The 12,543-nt window shown below is 39.2% G+C and overlaps 1 protein-coding gene across 1 annotated transcript; it reads right to left on the bottom strand.

Annotated features, from left to right (window-relative positions):
• Positions 1-54: 54 nt before the first annotated feature.
• Positions 55-11,942, bottom strand: spata1 (spermatogenesis associated 1). The gene is made up of 12 exons (XM_088599157.1): positions 11,740-11,942; positions 11,209-11,315; positions 10,476-10,593; positions 8,055-8,108; positions 6,073-6,427; positions 5,334-5,481; positions 4,469-4,523; positions 4,017-4,131; positions 3,553-3,678; positions 2,619-2,797; positions 1,757-1,855; positions 55-948 (listed from the first exon to the last, which is right to left on the bottom strand). Exons 1-12 carry the CDS (start codon positions 11,776-11,778, stop codon positions 796-798), a joined length of 1,548 nt encoding a protein of 515 aa, XP_088455283.1. The 5' UTR covers positions 11,779-11,942; the 3' UTR covers positions 55-795.
• Positions 11,943-12,543: the final 601 nt, after the last annotated feature.

Below are 12,543 nucleotides of genomic sequence, written 5' to 3'. Positions count from 1 at the left end.
TAATCTGATATTAATGTTAACATACCAGTCCAAAAGTAAAATTACATAATGAAATATTTTTAAAATCCACTATATTAGTATTATCGTTAGGCTTCATCATATAACAACACAAACAACAACAGATATTTTTTGACTAAAGTTGACTGAACAAATCCATAAGCAAGATGTACATTTCCACGTAAGCGAAGTGGAAGAAAAACCAGGTTGATTTCTGAACAGAACTGTGGAAAGTAGATTTAGGTTTTTCTTCCTGTATGAACAAGAGCCTTTCATCATATTTTTGCTGTAACGATTATATATTTTTGTGAAATAATGCGCTTCATAATCAGTAACATCCAAACTCTGTGCCTTCAAGGCGAGACTTTGTTCAAAATTCTTCTTAAAAATAGGGAACAACGAGACCTTTAAGAAGAACATATACTGTATATAGTAGTTGTAGGGTTGAACATGAGCATGGGGCCTGAGGAGCTCATCCCCTTAATGTTGAACAGAGAGACCCCACACAAGTACTCAAAATCATCAAAGGTATCAACAAAGTCAGCCCAGTGAATGTGTAGAATTGGCACCAGAAGGCAAAAGTAGAAACTATGTGAATATATACAGTATGGTGTGGGAATGTATAACCCAGAACAGGAGGCACCCAAAGGGTTGTGGGGGTCAGAACAAACTACACAACCTCATTGCTGAAGCCCATGGTTTCTTTCATGAAATGGCTGGATGAGATCCCTGGATCCATTACCTACTGACCGTCGATTAGGTCGAATGGTCTCTTCTTGTTTGTAACCTTTCATGTGTTCACACTGGTATGTGCTGGGCCTGCAGCCTGGCCTGGTATCCAAATGGGTGTGCAGCAGAGCCTCCCTGTGGACAGGACAGAGACAGCTGGGCTCTCTTCTGTGCAAGCTCTGCTCTGAGAGCTCGCACCTCTGTGGCTATCTGCTTCCTGAGCTGCAGAGGGAGCAGAGAAAACCGGGTTATTTTTTAAATACACCCCTTCACCAGTCCACAAACGAGAGCAGTCCATTGCTGAAGGATATCGTGACGACTGGCGGGAGATTTTTTGCCTCCCAACAAATCAGGGTGCGCAGCAAAGTCAATCAGAAGGATGAGCTGAACTGGCCTCTCAGGAAGCCCGGAGGTCCAGTTCATGTTAAAGCTTCCCAGGATTGTTTTCTAACAATAAAAAGATTATTTTTGGACCACTTTTCTCCATCTTGGATTTTGCAAGCTTTATCTCAGCTAATTTAACAGTCATTGTACTGTAAAGCTGAATTCAATAAACATGTCTCTTTCCTTGCTCTCCTGTGGCCAAGTTTTTGAGTCAAAGATGCACCTTGCGTTGAAACTCTCTGATGTTTCCTCAAAACCACCTTCTCAAGAACGGACACACAGATCTCATAATTCAGCTGTAAATGCATGAATGAAAGTGGTGTCGCCTGTACTCAATGCGAGAATAAAGTTCTCATGTGCCTACATTGGTATTAGGAAAAAAAAAACAACCATCACAGATTTTGCTTGAAAAATTCAGATAAACTTTAACAAAATGATCACAAAATAAGGGAGGATCTCAGGACTGGCATGTAAACGCTAACGCTGCTTATTTCATTAAGTAAGATTAGCTTTCATTAAGCAAGATTAGCAAGCATAACGTAGCTGAATCAGGATGCTGTTTATGTGGTGCATTATATCTAAACAATCTCCCTTTTCAACAATAATAAAACACTGCATGGTAGAAAACACTAAAAGTTTTCTTTACCTTGATTTCTGTCACAAGTTTCATTTTAGCATCCTCCACTTTCTTTCTTAGTTGATCTATTTCATGGGTCTCTTCTATCATTTGAATAATGAGGTCATTCTGGAAATGCAGAAGTTTTTTTAAGTGTATAAATTAAGGGGGATTTAAACAACATCATGTATTTTAGGGTACATTAAAAAATATATGAAACAATGGTAAATGACAATCGTTTTGTTTTTAAATAAACTATAGATTTTTAAATAAACTATAGATAGATCTAGTTTAATGATAAGTACAATTCTAAGTACTAAAGCAATACAGTATACAGTATAACATTACTACCAACACCATCCCATACATATCGAATTGTTAGTCTTTTGCTCCCCCTGGTGGACAGATCCTGTCTAATATTTTCCAGTTTTCATTACACACGTCTCATTTCCTAACTAGGTCTCCTGTTGTCACCAGCCCAGAACAAACAACCATGCCTGTAACATGACATCGTCTCGTTTCACAGCTCAGGAACACTGCTCGGACTGTCTCTCAACACCTCCTGCCTCCTGGAGATCATGTTTTACATGGTATAAGATCAACTGTTTTTTTTTAATCCAATTTGTAGCATGAGCATCTATTTCTAAAAGCCATTCTTAATTTTAGGTGAGCGAGTTGGGATTCTGTTGGTGGACCCCTCCAGAGTATTCCACCAGCTCTTATAATCTATAGGTTTGTTCAGTCATCGTTAAATATAACACACTCTCACGCTGAAATTGACCATTTTTACTGGTGGTGTTACCTGTCACGGAACATAGGCACATCCCCTCTGTGCCCCAGACTCAGGGATCCTGGCTCCAGAGACAGGATGTGTGTAAGGGGATTTATTCACCTTGCTGTTTGAAGGATGCCCATAGGACTGAGGTTTGCTTCTTGTATCCCTGGCCTGCAGCTGCTGCTGCAGCTTGTGGTAATGCTTCTCCAGCTCCTGTCGCAGGTTTTTCAGACTGGCCTCCAGTGGAACAGTTGTCTTTTTGGTCTCAAAATATTTCTTCTTCCAGGTGTCGCGAGCTATGGTGACAATAACACACTTTCTCTAATGTTTGGACAGGCTGCAGATGTAGATTTCATTTTCATTTTAAGGTATTCGATATTAGTAGCGAAATGTTCAAACCTTATTTTATTATCTGATTTGTAGCTTTACAAACCTATTATAGTCAGGAAACGTGTGGCAGGAGCCAGTACAACATCAAACAAGTTCAGCTCACAGGAAAAAGCTTTTGTCATAGATTTTGAAGTGATAAACGTATTGAAAATGACACTTTAGGAGTTTCTCAGGCTTGAGAGGATTTAAAACAAATGCATGGAACTGAATAAAAGAGCAATGGAATTATCAAGATAAAAAAATGAGTTTATCTTATTTTAACTTACAATATTAACATCTGATTTCAAGAACATTTCAAGATAATAAAGATTCTGATTATTGATTTGAAACACTAGCTTACGAACACTAAAGGCCCAGACTAAGGTTTTTGCACATGTCATGATTGGTATGTTGTTTTAATGTCCATCTTTAGAAAGATGCAAGTTGGAAAGATCTAGTTAAAAAATGATGTTAGTAAATAGTATGTTAAACCATTAGCACAGCTGTGACATTGACAACAGTCATTTAGTAAAGACTGAAAAGTATTTTCTAGTTAGGTTTCCCCAGAATATACAACAAAAAACAAAGTAGTTGTTACACTCAGCAGTTTAAATTCCCCCAACACACGCAGACTTTTAAACGCTGTAACGCAGCTGTGACACAATCGATAGGGCTGTCTCACCTTGATTTCTCCTGTGGCGATAGCGTCCCAGGAGCTCTTTAGCCTTTCTTAGCAGGTTTTGTCTGGTCTTCTCAAGCTGTTTCCGCTCCTGCTTCGCCAACTTGATTTCCTCAATGAGCTCATCTCCTTGCAGGATCATCAACAAGCGCAGGGAAGGGTTAATGAGAAGGGTTAGTGAAGAGTGCAATGCAAATTCATGACTCCAGCTAGCAGAAAATGACGATAAAATCCTACGATTTTTTATGCACATCCTCTAAGCAAAAATGTTTTTTTCTAGCTGCTGTTGATCCTACATCTTTCGGCGCTAAAGTAGGGTTTTGCAGAACATCAAGAATCACAGGTAAAAACAAAAAGCAGCCTGAGGAAGGTTAATGAAATGCTAATGTAACAGTTACACATTTATTCTAAATGTTTCAACATGAAATCAAGATCTAAATGACTGAAGCTGAATGTTTCAGACTTACTGTCGGTTAAAAAGACCGGAGGAGCAGGTTGTTGTGCAGTCTGGGCCAGAAAAGGGGCCGCAGGAGGAGAGGAGTACTGTGCTGGGGTGGGCAAGGGCAAAGGATTCTCATAGACCTGGACAGAAAGTCAGTACATACTGTAACAAGGATCTTTATCTGCACAGACACAGAGCTCTCCGATGGGCATACGATTTGCTTTGACTAATTTTCCAGATCTGTACATTTAGTAAGCACATCAACTGCAATATATATATTGGCATAACTTAGGAAAGCCCAATTAACAATAGTTCTAGACTTCTTTACAATTAAATTAATTAGACTTACTTTTTGAAAATATTAGATAACAAAGGATTAGTGATAATTATGGTTTATGAAACCACTGGAAAATGTTTTTCTACAACCACAATTCCACATTTTCTGATTTGAAAGCTCCCTGTATTTTGCAGATTTACCTCCTTAGTTTCCTTCTTGTTGTGATCTTTCAGTGGCACAGAGTCTTTGGTTTTCCTAAGAGAATGTGTATATTATTACAATCATTTGAACCATAGCACCACCTCCACTTATGAAATGCATTATGAAATGATGAATCTTCTGAAGTTTTGAGCCATCATCAAAAAACATAAATACACAAGAATTCTCTATCAGGAAGCAATTAAATGTCCATTATGAATCCTGATCAAAGGACATAAATATTCTTAACTTTGTTTGCATCTGTGAGTCGGAGCAATATATATATATATATTTTTTTAATAAAATTACCACAGTGTGGAAAGGTTGTACACTGTGGGAGTGCATTGTGTTGTACATTCCAGTACAGGGAATTTCTATACTGGGAGTCATTGCATCCATTTACAACCTTTTAAAATAATAAAAGACTAAGGGCAGCTCAATGTGTCTTCCTTTCACATCTGAGAATGATGTGTGAGTTACCTCCTAACTCATGTTGGAGTACTGTTCATATTTGAACTGCAGCTTAAATAAACAAAACATACTTTTGAAAACCTTTATAACAGAAAAAAGAACTATTAGAGAATATTTCATTATTATTAACAATAATTAGCATTGCTGCCCTGGGGTCCAGGGTTCAATTCTGGACCTGGGATGCTGTCTGAGCAATGTGTGTATGTCTCCCAGTGTTTGCATGAGCTTTCTCCAAATGCTCCTGATTCCTCCCACAGTCCACAGACAGACACAAGTCATGCCTAAATCAGAACATCCAAACAAGCCAAGCCAACCAGAGGAAGTATGAAAATATAGAATACAGAAAAAAATTCACTGTAAAATAACTTTCTTTTTCAATGATTTAACATGCTTTACCTGCCCTGATAGTGCAGGTATTCAGAATCTCTGTCCTCTAGTGACTCGGGAACACCAGAGTCTCTGGTGCTGTTTCTGAGCCCATGCAGGCTCTTCCTCACCGACGTCTTCTTATTTCTGCCCTGGGTACCGACACGCAGGGCCAGTTCTGCATTATAAGACACTGTGGAACAAATTCATTAGTTGCCCTCAGAAACAGCTCTGACTGCTCACCTGTTCGAGAATAAATGTTCAGAACTCCTTTCAAGTCTTGTTAAAAAAACCATGCCTTCTGAAAACTAAGAACATGCACTCCAAGTTAAATTCCAACAAAGTACAGACTATTTATACAAAAATCAGGGTTGATTTATTTGTGCAATGGTAATAATCATCTTCATCACCATCATGTGACCAGCCCAGTATAACCCCTACTAGGGAGCAGGACTCACCTCGCTCTGCAGGTGGCACCCATGCTTCTCTAGATGTATGGAAGGAGAACTTCAGATAGTGAGATTGTGAGAGCCTGGAGTGGAATTTGGCAGAACACCACGGTTGACTTTCCTACTCTTTGAAAATAGTGCCATGTGCTCTTTAACAACCAAGCATTAGGACCTTAGCTTAACATTTGTGTGATGAACTGATGTGAGGCTTCAAGAGGTGTTCTCCTCAGATGTGTGAACAGAAATCCCATCTTGCTCCAGTGCCCTTTCGGTTCAGAGGCCACAACAGTGCTGGCTTTGTCTCATTACCACCCTTTTACCTGCTTTTTTTCTGTTTGGCTCCGGCTGCTGCTGAGTTTCTGTCCTTTGAAGACTGGCTGTGTCAGTCCATCTGGGCTCCTGCACTGGGCTGAGTTCTTCTAATTTCTCCTCCTCCGAGCTGGAATTTCCCTCGTCGCCCTGGCTCTGAGCAGGGGGGTTACAGGGAGCCCTGGGTTTAATCCTAGGGAATTTAGTGCTCTCTTTTTTCACAGGAGGCACACTGCTGACCTTCAGAGGAGAACTATAAATCTGAGGGTTGATGGGATAGTTCTGCCTATCAGGTGTGAGCGAAACAGAGCAACTGTTTCTGTCATTTCCCACTCTTGGCAACAAGTACAATTCTGGCTCTGGAGCCTATCAAAAAGACAAAAAAGTTGAAAGATCTGTTTCATTGTTTCACTGATTTCTTTGTCTTTCGTATTCCAATATTTTTATAGTCATTTTTTCACTTCTCAGATAAAATCTCATAATCAAAAACGTATACTTTCAAAGACCTAAATGGGAACACGTCTCAGCCTACTCAATTTGTTAGTTTTACCTGCGGTCAACCTGCATTTACTGGTAATGTTCTCTTCTCCGGAACATAGACTTGCTTAGTTACACATTGAGCCTTCCCATCTTCCTATTCCTGACTTCCACTGTCCTCCACACAGTTCATACAGTGATTTCAATAGATCCTTATAATCAGGGATTCTCTCAAGATCTAGGCCCAGTAGGTAATCCAGTTTTATAGATTTGTAATTCCATTCTGTACTCGGTTGTACATAGTTATTAAGAAACAGTTGTGCCCAGATAAGGATGGAAGCAAGCTCTGAGATAATCTAGGACACACATTTTCTGATTGGTCAGAGTGGAGTTTTGGAGCAGTAAGTAAATGTGGCTCTTTAGCTTTTCTTAAGTGTCAAATAGAGGCAATTGGGCAGCACAGTGGCGCAGTGGTTAGCATAGCTGGCTCAGGCCCCTGGGCTCAATTCCTCTTCCAGGGGTGATATCTGCATGGAGTTTAAATGCTGTCCATGTGTTTTCATGGGTTTCCTCCCACAGTCTAAAAACATGCTGGGGGGTCCCATCACTTCTGGAAAATATGGCCCTGGCCTGAGAGCCCGTGTGTTTGTGTCTGTGCCTGTGCCCTTCGGCTGACTGGCACCCTGTCATGTGAGTGATTCTCGCCTTGAGCCCTGTACTGGATAAAGGAGTTTGAAAATGGAGCAAGAAAGCAATGTACAGCTTACAGACCATTACATGGCTTGTTAGACCTGCACAGGACTTTGGGAGAAACATAAAGACAGAAAAACAGCATCATCTGGAGGTGAGGCAAACAATGTTAAAAAATATAGCTAGAAGGTCAGAATATATATCTAGGGTTGTTACATTCAAAATTGTATAGTACAGTAATAATAATTATACATCCAAACTCATTGTTTAGAACATTACATTTCTAAACATGTAAATTATGTCAAACCCACCAAAACTCTCCTAAGTAGTTTTCTTACATGTTTTTAATGCTATCATAATATTGCAAAAGCTAATGGAATATTGCACGCCCATTCAAATACAAGGCTATATGCTATATGCTATATGTCTATATGCTTTTGTGCCAGTGATGTAGCATGCAGTAAAGGAAAGGTGTAGCAGGCACTGCTATTGAACAGCACTCCTTTGGGTAAAAAAGTCCAAATGGTGCTCAGCAGAGGAAATTCAGTGAGAAAATACAGGCTAGGCAGATACTAACATGATTTGGTGTTTTGAGGATAAGTCGAAGACATGCACTGAATTATTTTTTGTTTGATTTGATTGCATCTGGCACACACAAGCACAGAAAACCATCACTGAGCAATCGGCTCAAGAAGAAAGCTTTGATATTAATTCAGCACAGAGATTAAAGACTCATGAATCATCTAATCTAAACTTGAGTGTTTCAGAAAAGAAGGATATTATTATTTTTGTCTAAAAGGTGAACTTTAAAATGGAAAGTACGCACGTGTGGTGGTGCAAAGAACTTCACTTTCAGCTCTTTTTCCTGATTAGCTTTTACCTGAAAAAGACAATGAAGAGCAGATGATGAGGAGCAGAGTAGTCAGGAGAAAGATGTAGATCTGGCAAAAACAAATTCATATGCATCAGAGCACTGCAAAACCAGCATGCCCACAAACAATTTGCTATTTCACTTCTTTAATTCAGGTTCAATTCAAGCTAGAGAAAGACCAGCTACCTGCGTCTCTCCACAGCCTACCAGCACAAGCCCATAGATTAAGCCCCTTCACTAATTTACAGCCACTTGGTTTAGGTTTACTGCAAGTAACAATTGAATCCTTATGAAACCCAGGCCGATCTTTGCCACTTTCGTACAACTAGAAAGAAAGTTCAGGACATTACATGAGGTCCAGCTTGCAGTCATCTGCAGGCTCTGCTGGCTGCTCATTCGCTTGTTCCTCATAGTTTTTTTTTTTAATGTCTCACTTAAGAAAAAAACTTCCACTATGATGTTAATCATCTAGACCCCCAAGGACAAAAAAAAAAGCTTAGGGGTTAATGTTAACCATTAGAATTCATGAAAAATATCAGATGCAGTATCAACATCAATATGCAGTGGCTAAAATAAGAATATTAATACATGTATGAACAGGGGTGGTGTGGTGATCCAGAGGTTAGTATTACTGCCTTGCAGCTCTGCGGCTCTGGGTTCAATCCTGGTCCTGGAGGGCTATCTGTGTGGATTTTGTATGTTCTCCCTGCATTTGAATGGGTTCCCTCCTGCAGTAACTGGTAGGTTAATTGGTTTCTAGGAAAAGTGGTACTGCTGTGAGCCTGTACAGTATGTGCCTTGTGATGAACTGGTGTCCTGTCCAGGGTGACCCTGTCTTGTGCTCATTGCTTGCCAGGATAGACTCCACCTCCTCTGAGACTCTGTACTGGATAAAGTGGATAGAAAATAGATGGATGTATATATATATAAATACATAAATGCTTTCATGTAACGTATTTAGAAAGGTCTGGCCTTAAGAAAGACTACAGTTTAGCAGTACAATATCAAACCTCCCTCTCTCACACCTTGGGATTCATATCACTTTGTTTTCTGGAAAAGTTCTCAGACAGAATTAATGTATACATTACAGTAAACGTTAGAGTAGTGTATGCCGTTTCCCTCTTGCACTAACAACTGGGCACACAGTGTCCACCAGAACCTTTGCCAGTGCTTCAGAGTTTGAAATACATAACGAGTGACATCACCACACAAATGTCTTTCTACCCAGCCGCACTGGCAAACGATCCACAGTATAATTTGTCAATCTCATATCTCTGATGGCAGCCATATACATGCCCTAACTTGTCCAAGCTACTGCTTTCAGGGTATGGACATGTTTACAGCTGAAGAAACAAAATCCTATGAAACTTTGCTCAACCAAGTTTTATTTGACCATTATACAGGTATATGTATTTTGTTTTTAGGGAACATTGAATAAACAATAAATAATGTAGACATGGTTTTTTTTATTTACTGCATCCTATAATGAGGAGGAGCACATCTGGGTATTTCATTCTCTTAAGGACGGCACTTCCTGGTAGTTAAAATAATGAAAACTATTAGAATTAGTATTGCCTGTCAGCCAAAACCAACTAGGAAGCATTATAGCTTTATGATTTATTTCCCATGACCAACAAAAGAATTGAAATGAACGTGTTGTCATTTTCCATTTTGAGACAAGGGCAACCTTAAATTGGCTGCTGACAAGCTAGCATTATGCATGAACCTTTTAAGAGTTCACAATATTTATGTACATTATAACACATCTGTTTACATCCCATAAAAAACAAGTGTTCTATATGAGTCCTCTACGACTTCAACCATTTGCAGGAATAAGCTAGTGAAGTACTCTTAAACAAGGTACTTTACCCAGATTGATCCAAAACATCCAGTTGTATAAATAGGGACCATTTATACATGTACCCAATTTCAGTAACTGTTAATTCTAATATAGGTCTGTGGGAAGCCAAAGCCTAATCTAACACACAATGGATACACCCAGGAATGGCCCCCAGGACTACAGGGGGACAATTTGAAGACTCCAGTTAACACAGGCAGCATGGCACTGTAGTGCAGGAGAACACCCAGTAATAAACCATATTAACACTGTGAAGAACATGCAAACTCCTCACAGAATGTGCAGCAGGTCAGAATCAGCCCCAGGACAGAAGCTGTGATACATACTACCATACCTCCCAGGTACCTTGATGTGTACTGTATGTAAAACTGAATGTGCAACTGAGATCTCTGTATGTTACGTTTTAATAAATAAAAATATCATAGAGAAAATTGTAAACGTGATTGTTACTGTAACTAGTGATTGAAGTAAATTAGATCTACACAGCAGCACTAGTGCTGTACACTCTTCATACTCACCAAGGCCAAACTTCTACCCACACATTTTAGAAAGGAAAAAGTTTCAATCTCTTTGTCCGCCCCCAGAAACCTGCAGAGTCCATCTCGTAGGACTTGTAAATTCAGATCAGGATGAACCCTTCCAGAAGAAAACAACAGTGTTGTGTATAGTAACCAAGTAAACTATTTAATGCCATATCAAACCAACCAAGATAAGATAATGGAATGTACTTCCAGTAAAATGATACAGAGCTCTCCATACATAAACATAGCACACAATAGTGTCCTACAGTATTTGTGCAAGCTGGGATCTTTTTGGAAATGGTACTAACATGCTGTAAGTTATTTTGCACCTTATTATTTACTTAATGACATTGCAGAGATTTCAGTCAGGGTTTTTACAGGTCTGATGTATCAGTGTTTACCTTTCATTTTTTACATTGTTTAGGATTGCATTACTAAGCAACTGTTATAAACCCAACACTATATCACCACTATTACACTAAAATCCCTTAAAAAAAGGCTGATCTGCTCCATAAAGTTAATTGATGGGAACTTTATTCTGACTTTTAAGCAATTTATGAAATGCAACAGTCAAAAGGCAAGATGTCTTAGGAGCTGAAAATAAAGAGAACAAGTTAATGTTATTAGGAGACCAGTTAAGGGTTTGATTCTGTAACTGCAGGTCCAGCTGTGACTGTAACCAGCAGGTGTGTGGTTCCCCAGGCCCTGCCTGAAACTGTCCAGTACTTGCCTGATGAACCCGGCTGACACAAAGCTATCGATGGCTTCAGTGGAGGCTCTGTTGAGCTTCGAATTCCACTGTTCTTCTGGGACATATAGCACGTGGAGCTCCACCAACTAAATTATCAACAGGTCAACCAATTAGAAAAAACAAGGCAAAGAAAGATTTTAATGCAAGAATTAACTGATCACTCAGTGTTGGAATGTGTCTTCCTACACAAGGGCGATTTATTAAATTGAAATAGGCGTGGCTGCACAGCCATCCCAAATCACACAGCTTTCAGCTTCCACTTCAATGTCTAATAACGGTGTGTCTAATGAATCGGTATATGCGACAAAACAATCAATCCTCTTTAAGCCGACGTACATTTACATGACTGGTATTCTAGTCACTAAAGCAAAAGCTAATGCTATGTCAAACACTGCTCACATTGATTTTTTTAATAAGTGAACTGAGGTCTGAAATAATTACCTGCATGTAATCATGTCGTTTTTAAAATACATATTTTAATAATAATGTGGTCTCATCTGGATTACGTACCGGAGCAGTTGGTGGTCTTTCCTCATTCGGTTTGCTCATGTGGCACCTCAGACGAAATGATGAATTGGATAATTCTTTATTTAAACTTTCGATTAAAAATAAATGGTGGTGTGTGTATGGTTATCCATTCGCAGGAAAGCCTGCTCTGGAGTAGCTCAGCCTCATTGTGGCTGATTCTTGACGCGTTTTCAGAAAGGAGTGGAGCCATACTAAGTCAACTGCCAAGTAACAGCCTTTCAGTGATCAAATATTAACTAGCCTGCTAACCTTTTAGCAGATCTTCATTGTTCTTCTGTGTTGAATTATGTGCGAGCCCCACACCAGGGTGGCGGTCTGTAGTTTGCATTGAATACAGCCTATAGTTTTAAAACGATAACTTCCAGATTATTTTTAATGTAAAAGTAATGAATTTTTTTCCAGTATAAAAACAGTATAAACAGCCCTTATTTTAGTACACATTGATAATTTTCTTCGCACAGCGACTAACGTGTTTTAGTCACAATCTGATAATTATATATGAATTATGTATCCCTCGCATTGGGTTTATTTATTGATTGATTTAGCTCCGCCTTTACACAGGACGAATGCGCTATATTTTTTGTGTAAGGAAGCAGATTACGGCGGCGCAGGTACAGCAAGGTTAAAAAATGACAAGCTAGCAAAAACTGAAGAGATGCAATAGAATATTACAACTAAAACAGGATACAACTGCTGACACAGAATGGCAATCTATACCTCCATATACAGTATTCCACGTTCATAGTTAAAAGGAAAAAAATGTTTTATTCTCAGTTTGAGAATTAA

The sequence above is a fragment of the Lepisosteus platostomus genome, chromosome 11 (assembly GCF_059453375.1).
Source record: "Lepisosteus platostomus isolate fLepPlt1 chromosome 11, fLepPlt1.hap1, whole genome shotgun sequence".
Taxonomy (NCBI): domain Eukaryota; kingdom Metazoa; phylum Chordata; class Actinopteri; order Semionotiformes; family Lepisosteidae; genus Lepisosteus; species Lepisosteus platostomus.
The sequence above is the reverse complement of the archived record's forward strand: the minus strand, read 5'-3'. Positions and strand labels throughout refer to the sequence as shown.